At 44.3% G+C, this 27,770-nt stretch overlaps 1 protein-coding gene across 1 annotated transcript in view; it reads left to right on the forward strand.

Moving 5' to 3' along the window:
- The window catches only part of LOC111953025 (filamin-C), a 59,017-nt gene that overhangs the window by 23,234 nt on the left and 8,013 nt on the right, over positions 1–27,770 (forward strand). The window contains exons 8-33 of the mRNA XM_023972096.3: positions 1,331–1,595; positions 1,837–1,973; positions 2,223–2,416; positions 2,553–2,810; positions 3,093–3,216; positions 3,575–3,735; positions 5,989–6,370; positions 6,621–6,883; positions 7,119–7,397; positions 7,600–7,918; positions 8,274–8,447; positions 9,667–9,829; positions 10,396–10,556; positions 15,732–15,899; positions 16,044–16,164; positions 16,316–16,472; positions 16,533–16,722; positions 16,809–17,077; positions 20,571–20,667; positions 20,947–21,087; positions 22,047–22,175; positions 22,386–22,559; positions 22,902–23,063; positions 23,403–23,606; positions 23,900–24,052; positions 24,306–24,428. Of these exons, the coding sequence (XP_023827864.1) occupies positions 1,331–1,595; positions 1,837–1,973; positions 2,223–2,416; positions 2,553–2,810; positions 3,093–3,216; positions 3,575–3,735; positions 5,989–6,370; positions 6,621–6,883; positions 7,119–7,397; positions 7,600–7,918; positions 8,274–8,447; positions 9,667–9,829; positions 10,396–10,556; positions 15,732–15,899; positions 16,044–16,164; positions 16,316–16,472; positions 16,533–16,722; positions 16,809–17,077; positions 20,571–20,667; positions 20,947–21,087; positions 22,047–22,175; positions 22,386–22,559; positions 22,902–23,063; positions 23,403–23,606; positions 23,900–24,052; positions 24,306–24,428 (4,968 nt within the window). The remainder of the gene's footprint in view (positions 1–1,330; positions 1,596–1,836; positions 1,974–2,222; positions 2,417–2,552; positions 2,811–3,092; positions 3,217–3,574; positions 3,736–5,988; positions 6,371–6,620; positions 6,884–7,118; positions 7,398–7,599; positions 7,919–8,273; positions 8,448–9,666; positions 9,830–10,395; positions 10,557–15,731; positions 15,900–16,043; positions 16,165–16,315; positions 16,473–16,532; positions 16,723–16,808; positions 17,078–20,570; positions 20,668–20,946; positions 21,088–22,046; positions 22,176–22,385; positions 22,560–22,901; positions 23,064–23,402; positions 23,607–23,899; positions 24,053–24,305; positions 24,429–27,770) is intronic.

Consider the following 27,770-nt stretch of genomic DNA (forward strand, 5'->3'; position numbering starts at 1 on the left):
TGTTTCATTTTTAAATGTTTTGGCTTGTTGTGTTTCCTTCATTTGGGTTAGTATTCATAGGTTTGATTGCTTCAAACTTTTAAGTGTAACCAAGCCTGCAATCAATGTTTCTATTAGACTGAAATGTTGTTAAGTCAGTTGTTGCCTGGAAGCTCCATTAGTTTCTTCATGCTGCAATACATGGTTGTATTGATATACAGTACTTGTCAAGTTTGGACACACCTACTCATTCAAGGGTTTTTCTTTATTTGTACTATTTTCTACATTGTAGAATAATAGTGGAGACATCAAAACTATGAAATAACACATATGGAATCATATAGTAACCCAAAAAGTGTTAAACAAATCTAAATATATTTTTGATTTTTGATTCTTCAAAGTAGCCACCCTTTGCCTTGATGACAGCTTTGCACACTCTTGGCATTCTCTCAACCAGCTTCATGAGGAATGCTTTTACAACAGTCTTGAAGGAGTTCCCACATATGCTGAGCACTTGTTGGCTGCTTTTCCTTCACTCTGCGGTCCAACTCATCCCAAACCATCGTAATTGGGTTGAGGTCGGTGATTGTGGAGGCCAGGTCATTTGATGCAGCACTCCATCACTCTCTTTCTTGGTCAAATAGCCCTTACGTTTTGGGTCATTGTCCTGTTGAAAAACAAATGATAGTCCCACTAAGCTCAAACCAGATGGGATGGCGTATCACTTCTCTATACCACCCCTACCTTGGCACAACACAACTGATTGGCTCAAATGCATTGAGAAGGAAAGAAATTCCACAAAGTAACTTTTAAGGCGGCACATCTTTTAATTGAAATGCATTCCAGGTGACTACTTCATGAAGCTGGTTGAGAGAATGCCAAGAGTGTGCAAAGCTGTCAGCAAGGCAAAGGGTGGCTACTTTGAAGAATCTCAAATATAAAACACTTTTTGGTTACTACATGATTTCATGTGTTATTTCATAGTTTTGATGTCTTCACTATTATTCGACAATGTAGAAAATAGTAAAAAAAGAAAGAAAAACCCTGGAATTGAGTAGGTGTGTCCAAACTTTTGACTGGACAGTGTACTGCATTCAGAATTGTGATATTCCTATACTGCATTGTGTCAAAGTTCAAAGCTAGCATCCTATGGAATTGATTGACTGATTATGTTCATTGACCTTAATAATGAAAGTCATTATAGCATATTGCCTGCATCATGTTTGCATATGACATTGTATCGTATGCGAATGCTCCTGCCAGCTCCATTTGGTCATACACTGCTAGGTTAGTCTGTCAGTCTGTCAGTCGGTGTACCACTCTCCTTAACCACCCCTTTCCTTCTCTCCAGCCATCAATGCCGACACGTGTCGTGCCACGGGCCGAGGCCTTCAGCCAAAAGGGGCGAGGGTCAAGGAGGTGGCAGACTTCAAGGTGTTCACCAAGGGAGCTGGCAACGGAGAGCTCAACGTCTCAGTGACTGGACCATGTGGAGATGAGGAGCCAGTGAAAGTAAAATATGTTGGTGATGGTGTCTATGAGTGTGAATATCTTCCTAACCAGACTGGTAAATACACCGTCAACATCACCTGGGGAGGACAGCCCATCCCACACAGGTAAGGACTTTCAATAAGCCGTTTTAAATGCTTAGAAATGTGTAGAAATGCTTATTAATTATAATCCTTTTTTAATGTTCTATTAGTGTTTGTTAATGATTCTCATTAATAATAGCATATAAAGTATTTATAAAGTGATCATAATGTGTTTACTACACTTCCCAATGTCCAGCACCTACATAGTCTACTGCAACACACCCTCCTTTCCTTTTCTTGACCTATTTCTGTGTGTCTCTTTCAGCCCCTTCGATGTGGAGGTGAGTGAGGTGGCAGGCCCTCAGAAGGTGAGAGCCTGGGGTCCTGGTCTGGTGACCGGCCGGGTGGGCAAGTCGGCTGACTTTGTGGTGGAGGCCATCGGCACGGAAGTGGGAACTCTGGGTAAGCCAAGACATGAGGGACATGGGGCATTATGGGTAAAGTAGTTGAACAAGTAGAGTAATGGATTAGATGACAGTAACAAAATCAAACTTCTTTAGTGGAATTTATCTTTACATTTTCTAAGAAAAGTCACATTACTTCTTCTTTATAGTCACAAGTACAGTTGGTGTTCTAACAGGTGTGCAGAGGAAAATGACTTATATGCCTCTTGAGTGATTGGGAGACTAAAGTCAAACGTTCTCTCTCCAGGCTTCTCTATCGAGGGACCATCCCAGGCTAAGATAGAGTGTGATGATAAGGGTGACGGCTCCTGCGATGTCCGCTATTGGCCCACTGAGCCAGATGACTACGCTGTCCATGTCATATGTGATGACGAAGACATCAAGGACAGCCCCTTCATGGCCCACATCCTCTCTGCAACCAATGACTGCTTCCCTGAGAAGGTTAGCTCCTCCCACCACACCAGCCTAGCTCCACCCTTACAGGAGTAGTTTGTATGACACACAGATGTACAAACAAACACACACAAATGTAATTGTACCTCTATGCAACACATTAATGTTTACCTCTCTGTTGCAGGTGAAAGCTTTCGGTCCAGGCCTGGAGCCCATAGTGGTCATCGTAAACAAACCAGCAGAGTTCACCATCGATGCCCGCGGGGCTGGCAACGGCCATCTGAAGATCTACGCCAAGGATACAGAGGGCGTCACCATCGACATTAAGATCACTGATAAGGGAGACGGGACCTTCTTGTGTGTGTACGTCCCCATCAAGCCCATCAAACACACCATCATCATCACCTGGGGAGATGTCAACGTGCCCAACAGCCCCTTCAGGGTGAGTAGGACCGACCCACTGAGATTTGAACCCGGGATCTCCTGTGTGTCACTAAACCGTGTTAGCCCACTGAGCTAAAGCCTAGGCATTAGGTAAGGGACGGGGAGCCAATACAAGTCTTCAGGTCTCAGACAAGTTTACATAAGCCCAGCCAGCGTACTCTTATTTAGGGAAAATGATACTCCACTAGAAATGGATATGAGTACTTTAGGTAGCAACAATAGTGTTGTGTGTCAAGTGTTGCCTCTGTCTGAATAACACTGTGTGTTTCTGTGTGTATAGGTGATTGTTGGAGAGGGCTGCCACCCAGACAAGGTCAAGGTGTATGGTCCAGGAGTGGAGAAGACAGGACTCAAGGCCAACGAGCCCAACTTCTTCACTGTGGACTGCGCAGAGGCTGGACAAGGTATGTGTGTTAATAGGAAATACTACTCAAAGTGTTCTTCTTCTTCTTCCTGTAGAGAACCCTGTAGGGTTCCAGGTATAACATTTTCACCCTGTTAGAACCATTTTTTCCATAGAGAAGGCAGTTTATTTACTTTTTATTTAACCTTGATTTAACTAGGCAAGTCAAATTCTTACGACGACGCTGGGCCAATTGTGCGCCGCCATATGGACGAGCATCGTCTTGCACTTGTTCTGCCAATACCAACCTAACTTTAGTGCCTGCAACTGTAAAAGATCAGAAAGTGATTGATACTGATAGGCACAGTATTATGAGATTTCTTCATATGTAGATATACATATCTATTGACCTCCCACAGGAGACATCAGCATTGGGATCAAGTGTGCTCCAGGAGTGGTGGGTCCAGCCGAGGCTGACATCGACTTTGACATTATCAAGAACGACAATGACACCTTCACCGTCAAGTACACCCCACCCGGTGCAGGGAAATACACCGTCATGGTGTTGTTCGCTGAACAGGTGAGACTAAAACTACACTACCCAGGGTCCTTCAGTAGAGAGTTACTGTTACAAGGGACATCAAACGTGGAGACACTATGGAGGCCCTAATCTAGAGCACCCAGTTAAATTGTGTTTGAGCGCATTTTTTAACTCTCTAAATGGTTAAATGTGCGAGAAATAGATGTCATTGTTGCAATAGTTTGTGAGTGGGCAACATATACTATCATCTTAAATTGACATGTTGAATTATTTTGCCATATTCAATTCTTGTATATTTTGCACTCATTTCCCTAATGTGGACAGTTGTTTTACTACCTTACACAATCTTGCATTTTCACCATTTAGGGTAATTCAACATCCTTTTTACCTCGGATTGGTGATGTCAGAATAAAAGTTTAGTCATCATGATAACATAAGATTGATTGCTTAAAACAGATCAATATCTTTGATTTTGTACCGTTGAGTTTGTCACACGTGCTGGGATGCGCCGGACTTAGAACGCGGAGTGGCCAGGAAATGGCACAGAACATTAGTGGGTGGTCTCTCTATAAAAGTTGCTGGCCACACACCAATACATGGTTTTGACAGTCAAACTAGCAGTTAAATAGCAACCAACTGTTGTCACTATTGATATCCTATGCCGCGTCGTGATATGTTGAAGTTAACTAACAGAAAAAGTGATGTGTTCCCTTTTCCGTGATGGCAGCCTCCCAAAATCAACATCTGACATTCTAAAATATAGATATAAGCCTTCTACAAGTTCTCATCGAACCAACCATGTATAGGTTATTCCAAGTTTCCATGTGCCCTTTGAATAGTGTTAGTTTAAATAGTGCAACACCCCAAACCTTTGTCCCCTGTTCTATAGATTTTGGCGTAATATCAATGGAAGTGATTAACAAAAAAAAGTGTTGTGTTACACTTACCAGGTTGGCGAGCCACCTGAATACAAATGCAACACTTCAAAATGTGGCTAGCTGTCCTTTACAAATTGTCCTCTAACCAGTAATGTACACATTATTTTGAGATTCCGTGTGGTTTTTTCGCTTTTTTTTCCGCTTTCTCCCCCCACTAGCGCCATTGAACTCAACATGACATCGACATGAGTGATTGACAAATAGGTTATGTTTCTCTTTCCGTTTTGGCGACCCCCAAATCAAAATGCATCACTCCAAAATGTAGCTGACTGTCATCGGCAGGTTCAAATCAAATCAAATCAAGTTTATTTTATATAGCCCTTCGTACATCAGCTGATATCTCAAAGTGCTGTACAGAAACCCAGCCTAAAACCCCAAACAGCAAGCAATGCAGGTGTAGAAGCACGGTGGCTAGGAAAAACTCCCTAGAAAGGCCAAAACCTAGGAAGAAACCTAGAGAGGAACCAGGCTATGAGGGGTGGCCAGTCCTCTTCTGGCTGTGCCGGGTGGAGATTATAACAGAACTATGCCAAGATGTTCAAAATATTCATAAGTGACAAGCATGGTCAAATAATAATCATGAATAATTTTCAGTTGGCTTTTCATAGCCGATCATTAAGAGTTGAAAATAGCAGGTCTGGGACAGGTGGCGGTTCCATAACCGCAGGCAGAACAGTTGAAACTGGAATAGCAGCAAGACCATTATCTAACCAGCGATGTAGATAATAACTCCAGTTTCCATGTGTTTTTTTAGTTGTGTTAGTTTCAGCAACGCGTACAACCTGATTTTCTCCCTAATCGATAGTGGTTTTGGTGCAGTTTATAAGGTGCTTGTTTCCAAAAAACACAAGTAATATGATTACTATTGTTGCACATTTACTTCATGTGTAGATACGACATTTTATATTTAGGTTTTCAATACAGTATATCACAAACTGTTTCTGCGTATTGTTTATTGATTTGAACATGTTTTAACATTGGGATTCTTGTCAAAATGTCTTCTCAACAGGAAGCAGCGACAGCATCATTTTCAACTTAAGTTTTAGGAATATAAATTGAACATTCAACATTAATTTCCAGTGTTATTGTACCTGATCAGGTAAAAACTCCTGAATGAGTCCAAAAACGTGCTATGGATTATTTATATTGATGATATACCAGAAATCACCAAAACGGGTTTGCCCTGCCTACTGTTACTATGTGGCTTAGCATTAGAACTATAATAATTCTAACTATTCATTCTAAGGATGACCTGAATGGAACAAAAGTTGCCGTAGTTGGGATCTCGATTTGTGTTCGAGTTTTTATTTTAAAAATCGTACAGCAGCAAAACCATTCCGTATTTGTGTTACAGGAAATCCCAATTAGTCCGTTGAGAGTGAAGGTGAATCCTTCCCATGATGCTGGCAATGTGAGGGCTGAGGGCCCAGGACTCAACAAGACAGGCGTGGAGGCGGGCACTCCGACCCACTTCACCATCTTCACAAAGGGAGCAGGCAAGGCCAAGCCAAAGGTCCAGTTCACAGCAGCAGAACTGAAGGGAGAGGCTGTCAGGGACTTTGAGATCATAGACAACCATGACTACTCCTACACCGTTAAGTACGCCGCTGTTCATCAGGGTCAGACGACCATCTCCGTCACCCATGGAGGGGACCCCATTCCCAAGAGCCCCTTCAATATTACTGTGGCTCCTCCTGTAGATCTGGGAAAGGTCAAGGTTACAGGACTGGACACCAGTAAGTTCTCAACATTGTACACAGTAACTTTGCAACGTAAAGCCCAAAATGTAATTGATTTGAAAACTGGATCTTGTTATCTTATTCATTTTCTTCTTCTTGGGACCATGTACATCTTACATTGCCCTAGATTATAGCTATATACCGTAGCTAATTCTTATTTGCAATGGTGTTGTCAATAGTTTGAATGAGTAGCTGTTAAAACTGATGAATATATGATTTAAGCATGTTTGTTCTTGTTATTTTACAGAGGTGGATGTTGGCAAGGATCAAGAGTTCTACATCAACACCCAGGGAGCCGGGGGACAGGGCGAGGTGGCCGTCAAGATGACCTCACCCTCTGGCCGACCAATCCCTTACAAGCTGGATTCGGACACAGCCAATGGAGCCCACTCGGTGAAGTACATCCCCCCAGAGGAGGGGCCTTACAAGGTGGACGTCAGCTATGATTGCAACCCCGTCCCTGGATCCCCCTTCGCTGTGGAGGGAGTGATGCCTGCTGACCCATCAAAGGTAAAAGTGACTACATTTGACCCTATGAGCTTCAGTGGGATCTATTTTAATGCGAGGCTCATGAAAAGGCAGTAACTGTCCGCTGACTGATACTCCGAAATGTAATCTGTACTGAAGCTTAATGAAGCATTATGGATCTTTTTTTGTCCTAATGTTTACACTACTGGCATCGACTTCTTCTTGCTTCTTCATGACATTATGAGTCTCTCTAACACCTATTAACTTTCTCCTTCAGGTGCGCGCATACGGCCCAGGCCTGAAGGGAGGCACTGTGGGTAAATCAGCCCCCTTTGCCATTGACACCAATGGAGCGGGCCCCGGCGGGCTGGGCCTGACTGTGGAGGGGCCGCGCAAGGCTAAGATCGAGTGCCAGGACAATGGACACGGTACCTGCTCGGTGTCCTACCTGCCTACTGAGGCTGGAGAGTATGCCATCAATATCCTGTTTGGAGAGCAGCACATCCCTGGGTCTCCTTTCAAGGCAGCTGTTAAGACATGCCTGGACCCCAGCAAGGTGAGATGAGACGATACTTTATTTAATATACTTTATGCCTTCGATATGCCTAGTTATTGATTTATTGACATGCCTATTGGTTGTGTATTCAGGCTGATTATATTGTTTATATATTTTCCATGTTTTTTTAGGAATGTATGACATCAAATTTGAGATTGTATGTATGTTTCTGCGTCTGTAAAAATATCAAATAAACCTACAGGTAACAGCCAGTGGTCCAGGCCTAGATAAAGCCAAGGCAGAGGAACCAGCCTACTTTACAGTGGACTGCACCAGTGCCGGAGAGGCTGAGCTCGCCGTCGAGATCGTCTCTGAGTCCGGGGCTCAGGCCGAGGTCCACATCCAGAAGACAGCCGAGGGAACCTTCTCTGTCACCTACATCCCACCTTTCCACGGCACACACACCATCACCATTAAGTACGGGGGTCACGTGGTTCCCAACTTCCCTGCGCTCATCCAAGTGGAGCCGGCTGTTGATACCAGCGGAGTGCAGGTCTATGGACCAGGAGTGCAGCCCAGAGGTAAGGAGGAGTAGTTGTGGAGTGGTTAGGGCATATTACCCTTGCTTAGGTAAAGTAGGCAAAGGCTCCTATAGCGAAAGGCTACTTAAGCTATTTAACTATAGTTTGGTAAATGCCTCAATCTAAGTCTAGCTAGCTACTATACACAGTAGTTTACGAGCAAAACAAAGCATAGCTTACTGATAAAGGCCATATAGCTAAGGCTACTATAGCATACTGGCAAAAGCTACTATAGCTAAAGTATACTTTAGCTTACTGGAAAAGGTTACTCTACCTAACACTACTGTAGCTAACAATTACATGCTAACAATTACAGTAGCTTGCGATCCTTCCTTGCGATCCTCTATGTCTATAGGAGTCATCAAGGAGGTTACCACTCACTTCATTGTGGATGCCCGCAAAATGACCGAGACCTTTGGTGACCACTTGAAAGCATGCATCATCAACCCTTCAGGCACCAACACGGACACCTACATCACAAACAAGGGAGACGGAACCTTCAGAGTGGAATACACCGCCTATGAGGACGGTAAGAACCGACTCCGACTCCAATGACCATAAAGTGACAACGTAGATGTATACAGGGCAAGCCCATCACGTTACTTGTTCTTTTATTCAGTTTTGTTCAACAAGGAATCCTTGAAAAGAGTGATAGCGAGATATTATCAAATCCAATCAAAGTTTATTTGTCACGTGCGCCGAATACAACAGGTGTAGTAGACCTTACAGTGAAATGCTAACCAACTGTGCAAAAAAGGTATTTGGTGAACAATAGGAAAGTAAAGAAATAAAACAGTATAAAGACAGTTAAAAACAGTAAAAAGACAGTGAAAATAACAGTAGCGAGGCTATATACAGTAGCGAGGCTATAACAGTAGCGAGGCTACATACAGGCACCGGTTAGTCAGGCTGATTGAGGTAGTATGTACATGTAGATATGGTTAAAGTGACTATGCATATATGATGAACATAGAGTACAGTAGCGTAAAAGAGGGATTGCGGGTGGTGGGTGGCTGGACAAAATGCAGTGTTTGAGCGGAGGGTTCATTTAGGACTAGATAGATAGAGTAGATAGAGAGGGTATAATACAGAAGGAGGCAGAGGAGTGATCTGAGGGTTTAGAGAAGAGAGGCAGAGAGGGAGAGGGCTTCATAAATAGAGTTAGTGCTGAACAGAAACGAAGCTCAGGTATATATGGTCTGCTCTGTCCTGCTCTGAGCCTCTTCTCTCAGATACAGGAGTAATGGCTAGCTGGAGGTATTAATAGAGTTCGGTCAAGTTAATGTTATTACGGTATAACAACGGGAAGATGTGTTATTTTTATGTATTAATGATTAGTCTCACATCTCCATAGTTACCACAAGTCTCATTCATTATCTGAACGAATCTTAGGAAGAAAGGTTCACGCGTGATAAAATATCAGAAATGCACTGAAAATCGTCTTAGATAGATATAACTTAATTGCCCTGCACAGTAAAACCAGCTTGGCCATCATACAAGATCATGTTCAGTATATCTGCCATAAAATCACCTGTAATCATGTGTATCGTTCTACTGAGACACACACACACACACACACACCACACACACACACACACACACACACACACACACACACACACACACACACACACACACACACACACACACACACACACACACACACACACACACACACACAACACACACACACACACACACACACACTGTGAGATATTGAAACCATCTGGTTGGCCTGTCTGTTCCAGGTATGCACGTGATTGAGGTATTGTATGACGAGGTGGCCATCCCTAAGAGTCCCTTCAGGGTGTCAGTGGTGGAGGGATGTGACCCCACCCGGGTCAGGGCCTACGGGCCAGGGCTGGAGGGAGGACTCATCAACAAACCCAACTGCTTCACCGTCGAGACCAGGTACAATCACAGCAAAGGAAAAGATTGCATACACACAGCCAATGTTTCTGAACAGGTGCTGGATATCAAATAATCAAATCAAATCAAATGTATTTATATAGCCCTTCTTACATCAGCTGATATCTCAAAGTGCTGTACAGAAACCCAGCCTAAAACCCCTAACAGCAAGCAATGCAGGTGTAGAAGCACGGTGGCTAGGAAAAACTTCCTAGAAAGGCCAAAACCTAGGAAGAAACCTAGAGAGGGACTCTATAACTCTATAAACTTTCTCCGGGTGGAGATTATAACAGAACATGGCCAAGATGTTCAAATGTTCATAAATGATATGTTCAGTAAATGCTAAAAAGAGACTGCACTCTGCAATCTATGCTCCCATGTGGTTAATTGATGACAATGTTTCGAAACATTTTAGCTAGTTAAGCACATAAGAACACATGGTCACAGGAAAATCAGTCACAAATCCAATGTCTTTCAATTCTTCCAATAATGAGAACGCCTTTCCTATGAAAGCAATGTAATTGATGTGAAATTACCATTTAAAGTTGATCATTGTCTGTGTTCTCTAGGGGTGCTGGTACTGGAGGCCTGGGCATGACCATAGAGGGAGCGTCAGAGGCAAAAATTACCTGTAGAGATAACAAAGATGGCAGCTGCAGCGTAGAGTACGTTACCTTCACACCTGGAGAGTACGACGTCAATATCAACTTCGGAGGACACCCAATTCCAGGTAACGCCTCATACACATACAAATTCTAGTTTTATTAGTCGTACAGTATACACATGGTATCAGTGGTGGGCCGTCAGGGCCTGCAAGGCCTTCTCTGCTGGCCTAAACATCATCAGAATATATATATTTTTTAAAATATATTTTCCCACAAATATGTATTAAATTATTCCCCAGAGTAAGAGTTATACTCTTCATTTCATAGATTTCCTCTTGGTTGCACTGCTTCCAGCCCCAGGTTGAGATTTGGAGGGCTGGTCTTTATGTTAGATCTTTTATCCAATCATATTCAGCCATCATGTGTTGCCAGGGGTCTAAAATCTGCCCTCAGGCCTTCAGAATCAACAGTGCGGGCGCTTGTAGCTTAAAGTGAATGGAAATTAAAATTTTGTGTCAACCAATCAGCTTTAGAGTTGGCTATTATACGCCTGCTGGCTGGCTCCAGTGTTACACAGGAGCCAGCTAGCAGGCGTAGTGCGTCCACGTCTTTTGATTGGATTACCAATATTGAGAGGCAGGTCCTATGGGCAGGTCTATGCAGATCTAGGAAACTGAATTTGATAAACGAATTAATTCGCGTTCTACTAAGCTGTTTTTTCAACCCACAATGGCGGAAGGAGGAGAAGATATCGATTTGGTCGAGGATATAATTATAACGCCATTCTCAAGACGAACTTTTCAAGAAAAGTTAGACATTGTAAGGAGAGGTCGCCCGACGCCACAAAGCCTGTCACAGGCGGGAAAGGTTCGTTCGCTCGCCACTTTCAAAGTTTCAACTACGAGCGCTGTCAATTGCTCACAGGCTCCGAGAAGCACTGCAAACTGTACTGCTGGGAATGCCTATTATTTGCAAGTGATCGATTTGGTGTTTGGAGCCACACTGGCTTTGCAAACTTGAGTTGTCTGTTAAACACTGTTTACCCAAAAATGTCAATTTGTCAATTTCAAGGTGACGCAACGCCTGGTTATACTGCGTTTCTGTCTAAATGTATAGTGTCTAGAGCCATGGCATAATGATGGTAATAAGAGGTGGATTAATTCGGGTGGGACTGTGTAGTACCTCACTGAAGGCCTAGGCCCCAGGCCCACGGCACGCCACTGCATGGTATACATCAAGGATGGGGGTGGGGGCCACAAAACATCTGAACTCATCATGAGGGGCCGTAGTGGCTCGCGGGTCTGTGTACCCACATCCATACCCCCACATACAGTCAAAGCCAGCCATAGCCTGGCTGGCTAAATGACTGCGGAGAGAAAAAAAAAGTTTTAAAGTGAATTTCCTGCAATTCTATACATGTTGTGGAGAGAAGATTTAATTTAATTTATTTTTAATTTCATGCAATTTTGCTATGGGGCGGAGAGAATAATTTGCAGTTTAACAGCTAATTTCCTGCAATTCTATTCATTTTGCCATAAGGTGGAGAGACATGTTTGTAGTTTTGATTGTGATATATTAGTGAGAGTGACTAACAAAATCATTGTTAGATCCCAGTCGGTAATTTTACGATGATTACTAGAAGTTTAGATAGCTGGCTAGACATTGGCTAAATTGAGTGACAGTCAGTGACTGACATAACAATAGAAAATCTGCTGATACACAACCAAATTTCGAAATTTTGTATTCTACTATTCTAACTTTCATACCTGACTGAGTTCCCCCCCCCAAAAAAAATAATCTCTCTATATATACAGTACACTGAACAAAAATATAAACGCAACATGCAACATTTTAAAATATTTTACTGAGTCACAGTTCATATAAGGAAATCAGACAACTGAAAAAAAGTCATTATGCCCTAATCTATGGATTTCACATGACTGGGAATACAGAATGCATCGGTCACAGATACCAAAAAAAGGTAGGGACGTGGATCAGAAAACCAGTCAGTTTCTCGTGTGACCACCATTTGCTTCATGCAGCACGACACATCTCCTTCACATAGAGTTGATCAGGCTGTTGATTGTGGCCTGTGGAATGCTGTCCCACTCCTCTTCAATGGATGACCGAACTTGCTGGATATTGGTGGGAACTGAAACACGCGGTCGTAAACGTCGATCCAGAGCATCCCTAACATGCTCAATGGGTGACCTGTCTGGTGAGTATGCAGGCGAAGTACTGGGACATTTTCAGCTTCCAGGATTTGTGAAACATGAGGTGATGGCGGCGGATTACGTTGTCCTTAGCTTATACATGCCCATACAATAACCCCACCACCACCATGGGGAACTCTGTTGACAACGTCGACAAGAGCAAAACGGTCTGCCACAGGTCTGCCATTTGCCCGGTACAGTTGAAAACGGGATTCATCCATGAAGAGCACACTCCTCCAGCGTGCCAGTGGCCATGGAAGGTGAGCATTTGCCCACTGAAGTCGGTTATGACGCCGAGCTGCGGTCAGGTAAAAACCCTGGTGAGGACGACGAGCACGCAGATGAACTTCCCTGAGACGGTTTCTGATAGTTTGTGTAGAAATTCTTCGGTTGTGAAATCCCACAGTTTCATCAGCTGTCTCGTGGCTGGTCTCAGACAATCCCGCAGGCGAAGAAGCCGGATGTGGAGGTCCTGGGCTGGCAGGGTTACATGTGGTCTGCGGTTGTAAGGCTGGCTGGGCGTACTGCCAAATTCTCTAAAATGACGTTGGAGGCGACTTATGGTAGAGAAATTAACATTAAATTCTCTAGCAACAGCTTTGGCGGACATTTTTGCAGTCAGCATGCCAATTGCACACTCCCTCAAAACTTCAGACATCTATGGCATTGTGTTGTGTGACAAAACTGCACATTTTAAAGTGGCCTTTTACTGTCCCCAGCACAAGGTGCACCTTTGTAATGAGCATGCTGTTTATTCAGCTTCTTGATATGCCACACCTGTCAGGTGGATGGATTATTTTGAGACAAATGCTTCCTAACAGGGATGTAAACAAATTTGTGCACAAAATTTGAGAAAAAATACGCTTTTTGTGAGTATGGAACATTTCTGCGATTCATTTTTTTCAGCTCATGAAACATGGGACCGACACTTTACATGTATACAGTGCATTCGAAAAGTATTCAGAACCCACATTTTGTTACATTACAGCATTATTGTACAATTGATTCAATTGTTTTTTCCTTCATCCATCCTTGCCGCAGAAATGTTTTGGTACCATTCCTCAGATCTGTGCCTCGACACAATCCTGTCTCTGAGCTCTACAGACAATTCCTTTGACCTCATGGCTTGGTTTTTGCTCTGATATGCACTGTCAACTGTGGGACCTTATATAGACAGATGTGTGCCTTTCCAAATCATGTCCAATCAATTGAATTTACCACAGGTGGACCAATCAAGTTGTAGAAACATGATGAATGGAAAGAGGGTGCACCTGAGCTCAGTTTCGAGTCTCATAGCAAAGCATCTGAATACTCATGTAAATAAGCAATTTTTTTATTTTTTATTGGAAAAATTTGCAAACATTTCTAAAAACCTGTTTCCGCTTAATCATTATGGGGTATTTTGCGTAGATTGCTGAGCATTTTTTTTATTTAATCAATTTTGGATTAAAGCTGAAACCTAACAAAATGTGGAAAAAGTCAAGGGGTCTGAATACTTTCTGAAGGCACTATATATATTTATTTTTTTGTGTGTGTATAGTTATTGAAAATTGATTCGCGGACCTACTGGCGGCTCACGGGCCGCCAGTTGCCCATCCTTGGTTTACACCGGCCAACGAAATGCTTACTTGCAGGTTCCTTCTCGACAATGCAACAACAATAAGATTTAATAACAGATAAGACTCCTAACATAAAGTGAATGGCTCGGTAGAATAGAATAAACATTTTAGCATAAGTATAATACAGGGATTAACCTCTCTGGGATATGTGGGACGCCGGCCAACATCCAGTGAAAATGCAGAGCGCCAAATTCAAATAAATTACTATAAAAATTTAACTTTCATGAAATCACACATGCAATACACCAAATTAAAGCTACACTTGTTGTGAATCCAGCCAACATGTCAGATTTCAAAAAGGCTTTATGGCGAAAGCAAACGATGGTATTATCTGAGGACAGCACCCCAGTAAACAAACACAGACAATCCTATTTCAACCCTCCAGGCGCGACACAAAACGCAGAAATAAAGATATAATTCATGCCTTACCTTTGACGAGCTTCTTCTGTTGGCACTCCAATATGTCCCATAAACATCACAAATGGTCCTTTTGTTCGATTAATTCCGTAGATATATATCCAGAATGTCCATTTATTTGGTGCGTTTGATCCAGAAAAACACCGGTTCCAACTTGCGCAACGTGACTACAAAATATCTCATAAGTTCCCTGTAAGCTTTGTCCAAACATTTCAAACTACTTTTGTCATACAACTTTAGGTATTTTTTTACGTAAATACTCGATAAAATTTAAGACGGGATGATCTGTGTTCAATATCGGAGGAAAACAAAGTGTAGCTAGCTTTCAGGTCACACGCTTCTAACAAAGAGTACACTTCCCTCGAGCCTCATTCTGAACAGTGCTACTTCTTCATTTCTCAAAGGAAAAACCTCAACCAATTTCTAAAGACTGTTGACATCCAGTGGAAGCGATAGGAACTGCAAGAAGGTCCTTTAGAAATCTGGATTCCCAATGAAAACTTATTAAAAGAGTAACCTCAAAAAAATATCTAATTCTGAATGGTTTGTCCTCGGGGTTTTGCCTGCAAAATAAATTCTGTTATACTCACAGACATGATTCAAACAGTTTTAGAAACTTCAGAGTGTTCCCAATCCAAATCTACTAATAATATGCATATCTTAGCTTCTGGGCCTGAGTAGCAGGCAGTTTACGTTGGACACGCTTTTCATCCGGACGTGAAAATGCTGCCACCTATCCCAGAGAAGTTAACAATTGATAGTCCAATAATTAATAGTCCCCACATAAACGCACATACAAACACGTACACTTACACACTGCATGGAGAAGAAGAAGCAGAATCATCACCATAATACAAGTTCCAAGTTTATTTGCTATGCATAATAAATAGTGAAAATCTTACCCCAGCTCTCGCGATAAAAACACCATAAAAACACAATATCCAATACTTCTCAATATCTCTCTCTTCTACTGGCTGCCTCTGATGCCTTCTTCCCTATCATCCTAATAAAAAAGCTGACCATACAGTGTCTCTCCATGTGTCACCTGCAGGCAGTCCGTTCCGCGTGCCAGTGAGGGATGTGGTGGATCCCAGTAAGGTGAAATGTTCAGGCCCAGGTTTGGGTGATGGAGTCCGAGCCCACCTACCTCAGACCTTTACTGTGGACGCTACACAGGCAGGACAGGCAAAAGTGGAGGTCAGTCTCACAGGACCATCAGGTAAGAGGAACTCTACATACTTTACTTTACTCACACATGCACACGCTCAAGCATAAAAAACACCCATAAACACACACACACACACGAATGTTTACATATAGTGACTTAATTGAATGTAGCTAATCTGTCCTCTTTTCCTCATAGGTTCAGAGCCTGTTGCTGTAAAAAATAACAGTGATGGTACACATACAGTCAACTACACTCCAGTTCATGATGGCCCTTACACTGTGTCAGTTAAATATGGAGACCAGGAGGTTCCTCGCAGGTGAGACAGACTGGACAAAACTCGATTTACCAGAAACCCTTACTGTAATATCCTCATTTACTTTTCTGTAGGCATTTCATATATTTTCAATAGGGTCATGAAATATATATATTTTTTTGCTCTCTCTCTCTCTCTCTCTCTCCATCCACAGTCCATTCAAGGTGAGATCTCAGCCTGGTCATGATGCCAGTAAGGTTTGTGCAAGCGGTCCAGGTCTGGACAAGTCAGGTGTGCCCGCCAGCCTGCCAGTGGAGTTCACCATTGATGCCCGTGACGCAGGAGATGGACTGCTCACTGTACAAATACTGGTGGGTAACCCCCCCCCCCGCACACCCCACACACAATAATAACATCCTCCTCCCCTGTAGGACTCAGAAGGCAAGCCAAAGAAGGCTACCATATATGATAACAGAGATGGGACCTACACAGTGTCCTACGTACCAGACTCCACCGGCCCTTACACCATCATGATCAAGTATGGAGGCGATGAGATCCCCTACTCTCCCTACCACATCTTAGCCCTGCCCACTGGAGACGCCAGCAAGTGTCTGCTCACTGGTACACCTCTCATTTTCCCGTCTCTTCTATTTTATCTTCTCTTTTCTTTTCAATAGTCTGACAATTTTCTTTTTCCTTATTCCCAGTGTCCATCGGAGGACATGCCCTGGCATCAGGTCTGACTAAGATGCAGTTGCACGAGGAGGCCATCGTCTCTGTGGACGCAAAGGCTGCTGGGAAGGGCAAGGTGACCTGCTCGGTCACGACCCCAGAGGGGGTGGAGCTAGACATGAATGTGCAGGAGAACCGTGATGGAACCTTCGACATCTACTACACCACTCCAGAACCCGGAAAATATGTAATCACCATCCGCTTCGGAGGACAGCACATACCCAAGAGCCCCTTCCATGTTACGGTTGAGTACATATTAGTAATATAGATTTGTGTATTAATTAATATATATACACACTACTATTAAAAAGTTTGGGGTCACTTAGATTTGAAAAGAAAAGCTCATTTTTTGTCCATTAAAATAACATTAAATTGATCAGATATACAGTGTAGACATTGTTAATGTTGTAATTGACTATTGTAGCTGGAAACGGCTGATTTTTTATGGAATATCTACATAGGCGTACAGAGGCCCATTATCAGCAACCATCACTCCTGTGTTCCAATGGCACGTTGTGTTAGCTAATCCTAGTTTATCATTTTAAAAGGCGAATTGATCATTAGAAAAACCTTTTGCAATTATGTTAGCACAGCTGAAAAATGTTGTACTGATTAAAGAAGCATTTAAACTGGCTTTATTTAGACTAGTTGAGTATCTRGAGCATCAGCATTTGTGGGTTCGATTACAGGCTCAAAATGGCCAGAAACAAATAACTTTCTTCTGAAACTTGTCAGTATATTCTTGTTCTGAGAAATTAAGGCTTGCTCAGTCGTTTAAAGGGGCCTCCCACTCCAATTTTTATTCAGGTTAGAGCCAGTTTGCGCTGTTCTGTGAAGGGAGTAGTACACAGCGTACATTTCTCAGAACAAGAATAGACTGACAAGTTTCAGAAGAAACGTCTGTGTCTTTTGCAGACGTTTTTACGCAGAGCAACTTACATTCATCTTATTAAGATACTGTAGCTAGTTGGGACAACCACATATCACAGTCATAGTAAGCGAGTGCGACGGAGGGTGCTGTGGGATTATTTAAGATACTCTTTCAAGAGGTAGGGTTTCAGATGTTTTCAGAATATGGATAGGGCCTCTGCTGTCCTAGCTTCAGGGGGAAGCTGGTTCCACCATTGGGGTGCCAGGACAGAGAAGAGCTTGGACTGGGAAGAGCGGGAGCTGCCCTCCCATAGTGATTGGAGGTCCAAAAGACCAGAGGTGGCAGAAAGGAGTGCTTGGATTTGGGTGTAGGGTTTGAGCATAGTCTGAAGGGTAGGGAGCGGCAGTTCCTCTTGCTGCTCAGTAGGTAAGTACCATGCTCTTGTAGTGGATTCGAGCTTCGACTGGAAGCCAGTGGAGTGTTCGAAGGAGTAAGGTGACATGGGAGAACTTGGGAAAGTTGAACACCAAGGTTGGCTGCAGCGTTCTGGATTAGTTGCAGGGGTTTGATGGCACAAGCGGGAGCCCAGACAACATCGAGTTGCAGTAGTCCAGATGGGAGATGACAAGTGCCTGGACTAGGACCTGCACCACTTCATGTGTGAGGTAGGGTCGTACTCTACGGATGTTGTAGAGCATAAACCTGCAGGAGCGAGTAACTGCTTTTATGTTGACAGAGAACGACAGGATGTTGTCCTGGGTCACGGCAAAGGATTTGCACTCTGGGAGGGGGACACTGTGGAGTTGTCAACCATGATGGAGAGGTCTTGGAGCGGGCAGGCCTTCCCCGGAAAGAAGAGCAGCTTCGTCTTGTCGAGGTTGAGCTTGAGGTGGTGGGCCGACATCCAAGCTGATATATCTGCCAGGCACGCAGAGATGCGTGTCGCCACCTGAGTGTCAGAAGGGGGGAAGAAGAAAAGTAGTTGAGTGTCATCCGCATAGCAATGTTAGGAGAGACTATGTGAGGATATGACGGAGCTGAGTGACTTGGTGTATAGAGAGAAGAGGCCGAGCCCTGGGGGACAAGTACGTGGTGCAGACACAGATCTGTGTGAGTGGGACCAGTGGACTCAATAGGCTGAGTGGATGAGGAGCGGATGTTGTAAACCTTCTTTTCAAAGTGGTTGACAGTCTGTGGAGATGGAGTGACGGGCAGGAGGTGGAGAATTAAGGAGGGATGAGAAGGTGGAAAAGAGTTTCCTAGGGTTAGAGGCAGAAGCTTGAAATTTAGAGTAGAAAGTGGCTTTAACAGTGGATACAGAGGAAGAGAAGGTAGATAGGAGGGGTGGAGGGATGATAGATCCTCCGGAATTTTAGTTTTCCTCCAATTTTGTTCAGCTGCCCACATGCTGTTTCGTAAGCGTGCAATGAGTCACTCAGCCACGGAGCAGGAGGGGAGGGCCAAGCCGGCTGGTAAGAAAGGGGACAGTACGAGTCATGGGATGAGAAAAAGGGAGGAGAGTAGGGTTGAAGAGCAGAATCAGGAGACAGGAGGGAGAAGAATTTAGCAGAAGGGAGAGATAATAGGATAAAAGAGGAGAGAGTAGTGGGAGAGAGATAGAGCGAAGATTGCGATGGCAAAGGACCATCTGGCTAGGGCCTGAGTGGCTAGGTTTGGAGGAGAGGAAGACAGAAAAGGAAACACGGTCGTGATCAGAGAGCTGGAGCGGGGTTGCAGTGAGATTAGTAGGCAAACAGCCTTTAGTAAAAATGAGGTTGAGGTCAAAGGTTGAGGTCAAAAGAGGCAATAAGGGGAAAGAGAGAGTTGGAAAGAAATGAATCGAAGGCAGACGTCGGAAGGTTGAAGTCACCAAGTACGAAGAGCGGTGAGCCATCGTCAGGAAATTAGCTTATCATGGTGTCAAGCTCATTGAGGAACTCTCTAAGGGCACCTGGTTGGCGATAGATGACAACAATGTTAAACTTGAGGTGACAAGTGACAGTGACAGCATGGAATTCAAATGAGGGGATGGACAGATGAGGGGGAGAAAAATCAAAAATATCCACTTAGGAGAAATGAGTAGCCATGTGCCACCACCACGACGACCAGATGCTCCCGGACTATGAAATAAAACATAATCAGATGAAGAGAGCAGCTAGAGTAGAAGTGTTGTCTGGGGTGATCTATGTCTCCATCAGGGCCAAAAAGTCAAGGGACTGAAGCGCAGCATAGACTGAGATGAACTCGGGCGTTCTTGACTGCAGATCGGCAGTTCCAAACGCTACCAGAGACCAGGAATTCCACATGGGTTGTGCGGACAGGGTACACTAAATTAGAAGGGTTGCAGCCAAGGAGTGCGGAGCATCTGTATAGCCTACAGGGAGAGGAGCGAACTGGGATAGAAAACAGACACATAGTTGCCAAAGCTACAAAATAGCAAAAATTTGATCATCTGAAAATAACTAAGTAAGATACTCTTCTTTTTTTTTTTACATTTGCATTTTAGTCATTTAGCAGACGCTCTTATCCAGAGTGACTTATAGTTAGTGCATTAATCTTAAGTAGCTAGGTGGTGCAACCAAATATCACAGGAACAGAAGAACATTTTTCCTGAATCAGAGACACAAATTGGGGGGGGGGTCTGTTGAGAGAGTGGTGTGGAGCATTCTGGGGGACAATACTAACATTGGGTAATACTATACTTAATGCTTTATAACTTGTTGTTATCATGTATGAATCTTTATAATGTTTTAAGGGTTTAACAACATTTTAACGGACTCAAAAAGGCTGCATTTAAGTAACATTTTTACTTTGTATAGACATAGCTTGCTATAGTTACTCGTACATGTATCATGTGCCCTTTTAGGCAACAAAGGAGCCCATTGTCCTTAGTGACGGCATGGATCAGTTCCGCCCTCTCAACCTGGTCATCCCGTTCACTGTACAGCAGGGACCGATCACAGGTACAGGGACTTTTCTGGTACCTTTCCCAAATTTCCCAGGTTTTCCCCCGAAACCCCAGTTAAAGGATTCCCTCTCTGCTTATGCAAGGATGCAAAGATTCCTTCCTGATTCCAGGAACTCTCCTATAAGGATTTTGGGGAAACCTTGGAAATTTAGGAAACTTTACAGAATGTTGTAATCCTAACAGATACTCATTGACACATAAAACAGTACACCGGTACCTGTAGATACTCTCACTGTTTCTGATACAATGACATTTCCTTTCCTGGAATTTCCAGGTGAGGTGCGTATGCCCTCCGGTAAGACGGCCCGGCCCTACATAATAAACAACAATGATGGGACCATCACAGTTGAATTCAACCCTACTGAGAAGGGTCTGCACGAGATGGACATCAAGTATGAAGGAAATCACATCCCAGGTACAGTACGCTTCTGTCTGTCAAAACCAGAGGAGAAAACACCTTGTGTTAGCCTGTCTTCAAACTAAACCCAGACTCAATTTAAGTAGTTATACTCAATTAAGATTCTTATGTTTATATTTCAACAACAAAAAATCCAGCTCATGTAACGATGTGCGCTGAGAGCCGGGAAGCAAGTTCAAGGAGTGAGTGTCTTAATAAATAACGCCTGGGGAATGAACAGCCTGGTGACCTAGAGGCCAGAGAGGTAGCACATGTGACAGTACCCCCTCCCCGACGCGTGGCTCCAGCCGAGGCATGAGAGCCTGATGAGCCGGTAGAAGCAGGGGAGCCTGGCTATCCGGCAAAAGCATGAAAGCCAGACGAGCCGGCTGAGGCAGGGGAGCCTGGTGATCCGGCTGAGGCATGAGAGCCTGACGAACCGACGGAGGCAGGGTAGCCTGGAGGCATGAGAGCCTGTAGCGGCTCCCGGACCCGAGGTCATTCCCACCAAAACAAAAAAAAATAAAGAACACTCCCTGATGCTTCCCTTAGGTGAGGCGTTATTCTGTAACAATGTGCACTGAGAGTCGGGAAGCAAGTTCAGGGAGTGTTTTAATAAATAAACACAACATAATGCAAAAATAAGAAACACGAACAACGCACAGAACTGACACAGGAACAGAAACAATAACGCCTGGGGAAGGTACGAAAGGGAGTGACATATATAGGGAAGGTAATCAGGGAAGTGATGGAGTCCAGGTGAGTCTGATTATGCGCAGGTGCACGTAACGATGGTGAGAGGTGTGCGCCATAACGAGCAGCCTGGTGACCTAGAGGCCAGAGAGGGAGCACACGTGACAGCTCGGGTGTTTAAACAGGCATATTTATGTAAATGAATGTTAAATAAACATTGTTGAACATTGAACAAACTTTTTTCTGATGGTCCATTCCCTCCATTATCTCTCTCCCCCTCACAGGAAGCGCCCTCCAGTTCTATGTGGATGCTATGAACAGTGGTCTGGTGACAGCATACGGCCCTGGTCTCTGTCACGGGACCATCAACAAACCTGTCACTTTCATCGTGATCACCAAGAACGCTGGAGAAGGTACTTCTTCTGACTATTTTTCTTATTTAAACCAATACTTTTGAAATACAGTTTTATTTACTTGTATCCCCCCCCCCCCCCCCCCCCCCTCAATGATGGGAAAACATTTTTCCATTTAATCCTATGTAGACATTTGAGTAAAACCCCATCCCCCGCTCTCTCTCTCTCTCCCCTTCCCCTCTCCTACCCCCCCTCCCCCCCCCCCTACAGGTGGTCTGTCCCTAGCGGTGGAGGGTCCTTCTAAGGCAGAGATCACCTGTAAAGACAATAAGGATGGAACCTGTACTGTATCCTACCTGCCCACCTCACCAGGAGACTACAAGATCATTGTCAAGTTTGACAACAAACACATAGCCGGCAGCCCCTTCACTGCTAAAATCACTGGTGAGTGGGTCTGGACCAGAACACTCAGGGGTGCACCCACATACAGCCACAATGCCACTCATACTTTCGCCGTGAAATCACTGGTATATTGATCAATCATATGTGTGGTAGGGCTCTAAGTAAAATGGTATTTGGGATGGTTAGTAAAGGGTTAGCAAATTATTTTTAAGTGTAAGTAAAAGGTCAGTCGTTGTGAGTGAATGTTCGTAATTGTTTGTGCATGTTAGTAACTGTTAGTTAATGGTTAGTAAATGGTTAGTAAATGGTTAATACATGTTATTATGTAGTTAGTAAATGTTAATAAGTGGTTTGTCAATCCATTTTCCATTTCTCTCCATCAAGGTGATGACTCTATCAGGGCGTCCCAGCTCAACGTGGGGACAGCAGCAGACTTGTCACTGAAGATCACAGAGTCTGACCTGAGTCTGCTGGCGGCTAGTATCAGAGCTCCATCAGGCAACGAAGAGCCGTGTTTGCTCAAGAGACTGCCCAGCAGACACATAGGTGAGACACTACCCACTAGTCTGGCCTGAGCCAGTGACTTTCAATAACATGGCTCTGGTGGGTAGAATAAATGGTTTAGTTTCCTTACTCTGAAGCAAAGTAACCTTTCTCTCCATGTGAACCATCAGTCTTGGGACTCACGACAGACAGACAGACAGACAGACAGACAGACAGACAGACAGACAGACAGACAGACAGACAGCACTGAGTTCAACTGTCTTGAAGCATAAGACGATGACAGCACTGTCAGAATTTGTGAATCCTTTAACTAATCCCTGTTTAAATATTCTGTTCAAATATCTACTTACACACACTCCTCCTCCATCTCTCCATCTGCAGGTATCTCCTTCACCCCTAAGGAGGCGGGAGAGCACGAGGTGAGCGTGAAGAAGAACGGTAAGCACGTGACCAACAGCCCTTTCAAGATCCAGGTTGGCCAGTCAGAGATTGGCGAGGCCAGTAGGGTCAAGGCCTTCGGTAAAGGACTGGTGGAGGCACGCACCTTCGAAATGGCTGAGTTCTTTGTGGACACTAGGAATGCAGGTGAGGCATGTTAGACATATTAAAGGAAAGATTCACCCATTTTGAATGTTGTATAGTTTTTGTGCATCTCTGAGCGATGTTCTATCGATTCCCAGAGTCATTTCAAGTGTTCATGTGTGTCTGAGCTATTCGCCGTTCAAGCAGGCAGAAATACAGCCGGTATGACGAGTTTTGCATCAACTTTCAAAATGGGTGTATCTTTCCTTTAAGCTAATATAACGCATATCTGCTAAAGTTCATAGACAGATACAATGCTCTCTCCATTGCCTTACATCTTTATCTCTTTTTCTCAGGTTATGGTGGTCTGGGGTTGTCGATCGAGGGTCCGAGTAAAGTGGATATTAACTGTGAGGTTGTGGAGGATGGGACGAGCAGAGTCAGTTACTGCCCCACAGAGCCAGGCAACCACATCATCAACATCAAGTTCTCTGACAAGCACATCCCAGGTTAGTGTTTCTTTGTCTTACTTCAGTTTTGTAAATGTTATCAAAATGTGTAAAATCCGTAAATTAACTTGGTTTAGGTGAGATTGCGTTTCGTTATCGAACAACATTGTCAGTCACTGTTACCTGTGAATTTTTTTCTGCACCAATTCCGGTTTTGGACCTCTCATTGGCTAATACACTTCTCCCTGACCTCACTAATGGCCTGTTGCTGGTACTCTCTTACCTCTGATTGGCTGATCCTCTGCCCCTACAGGAAGTCCTTTCACAGTGAAGGTGACAGGAGAAGGAAGGATGAAGGAGAGCATCACCAGGAAGAGAACTGCCCCCGCCATCGCTTCTGTCGGCAGCGCCTGTGGCCTCAACCTCAAAATCCCTGGTGAGCACAGCCTAACAACAGCTGGTGCTCGATATCTAATGTTAAGGAAGTCTCCGGTTTTTGCTCGCCTGAATTACAATACCTCATGATAAGCTGCAGACCATACTATTTACCAAGAGTTTTCATCTATATGTTTTGTAGCGGTCTATTTACCACCACAAACCGATGCTGGCACTAAGACCGCACTCAACGACCTGTATAGGGCCATAAGCAAACAAGAAAATGCACATTCAGAGGCAGTGTTTGTCATGGCCAGTGATTTTAATGCAGGAAAACTGAAATCCGTTTTACCTCATTTTTACCAGCATGTCACCTGCTACTATAGGTGACACAACTCTAGATCACCTTTATTCCACACACAGAAACCATCATCAGACCATAACTCTATTCTCCTTCTTCCTGCTTACAAGCAAAAACTCAAACAGGAAGTACCAGCGACGCTCAATACGGAAGTGGTCCGATGAATCGGATGCTAAACTACGGGACTGTTTCGCTAGCACAGATTTTAATATCTTCCAGGATTCATCCGATAACACTGAGGAGTTTACCACATCAATAACTGGCTTCATTAATAAGTGCATTGGCGACATCGTCCCCAGAGTGACTGTACAGTACGTACATACCCGAACCAGAAGCCATGGATTACAGGTAAAAACTCAAATAGATGCAAAAATACTGAATAATTCCACTGGAGTACGATATTTACACAAGTTCTTGTCCTGTAGTTCTTGTCCACAAGTTCTTGTTACTGTATAATAAGCTAGAGCTAAAGGCTGGAGCTGCCGCTTTCAAGAAGTGGGACCCTAATACAGATGCTTATAAGTAATCCCGCAATGACCTCCGATGAGCCATCAAATAGGCAAAGCATCAATATAAGACTAAGATCGAATCCTACTACGCCGGCTCTGATGCTCGACGGATGTGGCAGGGCTTGCAAACTATCACGGATTTCAAAAGGAAACTGAGCCGTGAGTTGCCCAGTGACACAAGCCTACCAGATGAGCTAAATGCCTTCTATGCTCGCTTCGAGGCAAACAACACTGAGCCATGCATGAGAGCACCAACTGTTCCAGACTACTGTATGATCTCTCTCTCCGTATGTGAGTAACACCTTTAAACAGGTTGGCATTCACAAGGCCGCGGGGACAGATGGAATACCAGGCCACATACTTAGAGCATGCACTGACCAGCTTGAAAGTGTCTTCACTGACATTTTCAACTTATCCCTGACTGGGTCTGTAATACCAATACCATGTTTCAAGCTGAACACCATAGTCCCAGTTCCATAGTCCCCACCATCGTTCCCGTGCCCAAGGACACCAAGGTAACCTGCATAAATGAATATCACCTTGTAACACTCACATCTATTGCCATGAAATATAAGAATGTTGTTCATTGACTACAGCTCAGCATGAAGCACCATAGTCCCCTCCAACTTCATCACCAAGCTCAGGACCCTAGGACTGAACACCTCCCTCTGCAACTGGATCCTGGACTTCCTGATGGGCCGCCCCTTAGGCGGTGAGGGTAGGCAAAAATACATCCGCCACGCTGACCATCAACACGGGGGTCTTTCAGGGGTGTGTGCTTTGTCCCTCCTGTACTCCCTGTTCACCAACGACTGCGTGGCCATGCACGACTCCAATACCATCATCAAGTTTGCTGATGATACGCCGGTGGTATGACTGATCATCAACGACGATGAGGTAGCCTACAGGGAGGAGGTCAGAGACCTGGCAGTGGTGCAAGACAAAGGAGCTGATCATGGACTACAGGAAACGGAGGAGCAAGCACGACCCCATCCACATCGATGGGGCTGTAGTGGAGTGGTTCGAGAGCTTCAAGTTTCTCGGTGTCCAAATCACTAAGGAATTAACATGATCCACACACACCCACACAGTTGTGAAGAGGGCACGACAGCGCCTCTTCCCCCTCAGCAGGCTGAAAAGTTTGGGCATGGGCCCTCAGATCCTCAAAAAGTTCTACAGCTGCACCATTGAGAGCATATTGACTGGCTGCATCACTACTTGGTACTGCAACTGCTACAGAGGGTGGTGAGTATGGCCATTGCATCACCGGGGCCAAGCTCCCTGCCATCTAGGACCTCCATACCAGGTGGTATCAGAGGCAGGCCCAAAGAATTGTCAAAGACTCCAGCCACCCAAGCCATAGACTGTTCTCTCTGCTACCGCATGGAAAATGGTACCAGTGCATCAAGTCTGGGAACCAACAGGACCCTGAACAGCTTTTACCACCAAGCCATAAGACTGCTAAACAAACAAGACTGCAAAATAGCTAATCAAATGGCTACCCGCTGCTGCTACTATTTCCTAGTCACTTTAACCCACCTACAATGCATTCGGAAAGTATTCAGACCCCTTAACTTTTTCCACATTTTGTTACGCTTCAGCCTTATTCTAACATTGATTAAATTGTGTTTTTCCTCATCACTCTACACACAATACCCCATAATGTCAAAGCAACATTTTTGCAAATGTATAAAAAATACAAATTTACTTAAGTATTCAGACCCTTTACTCAGTACTTTGTTGAAGCACCTTTGTCAGTGATTACAGCTTGGCACACCTGCATTTTGGGAGTTTCTCCCATTCTTCTCTGCAGATCCTCTCAAGCTCTGTCAGGTTGGATGCGGAGCGTCGCTGCACAGCTATTTTCAGGTCTCTCCAGAGATGTTCGATCGGGTTCAAGTCCGTGCTCTGGCTGGGCCACTCAAGGACATTCAGAGACTTGTCCCGAAGCCACTCCTGCTTTGTCTTGGCTGTGTACTTAGGGTCGTTGTCCTGCAGAAATGGGAACCTTCACCCCAGTCTGAGGTCCTGAGCACTCTGGAGCAGGTTTTCATCAAGGATCTCTCTGTACTTTTCTCAATTCATCTTTCCCTCAATCCTGACTAGTCTCCCAGTCCCTGCTCCTGAAAAACATCCCCACAGCATGATGCTGCCACCACCATCCTTCAACGCAGGGATGGTGCCAAGTTTCCTCCAGATGTGACGCTTGGCATTCAGGCCAATCTTGGTTTCATCAGACCAGAGAATCTTGTTTCTCATGCCCTGAGAGTCCTTTCGGTGACTTTTGGCAAACTCCAAGTGGGCTGTCGTGTGCCTTTTACTGAGGAGAGGCTTCCGTCTGGCCACTCTACCATAAAGGCCTGATTGGTGGAGTGCTGCAGAGATGGTTGTCCTTCTGGAAGCTTCTCCCATCTCCACAGAGTGACCATTGGGTTCTTTGTCACCTCCCTGACCAAGGCCCTTCTCCCCCGATTGCTCAGTTGGTTGTCCTTCTGCTCTTGGTGGTTCCAAACTTCTTCCATTTAAAAATTAT

Source organism: Salvelinus sp. IW2-2015, linkage group LG26 (genome assembly GCF_002910315.2).
Source record: "Salvelinus sp. IW2-2015 linkage group LG26, ASM291031v2, whole genome shotgun sequence".
Classification (NCBI taxonomy): domain Eukaryota; kingdom Metazoa; phylum Chordata; class Actinopteri; order Salmoniformes; family Salmonidae; genus Salvelinus; species Salvelinus sp. IW2-2015.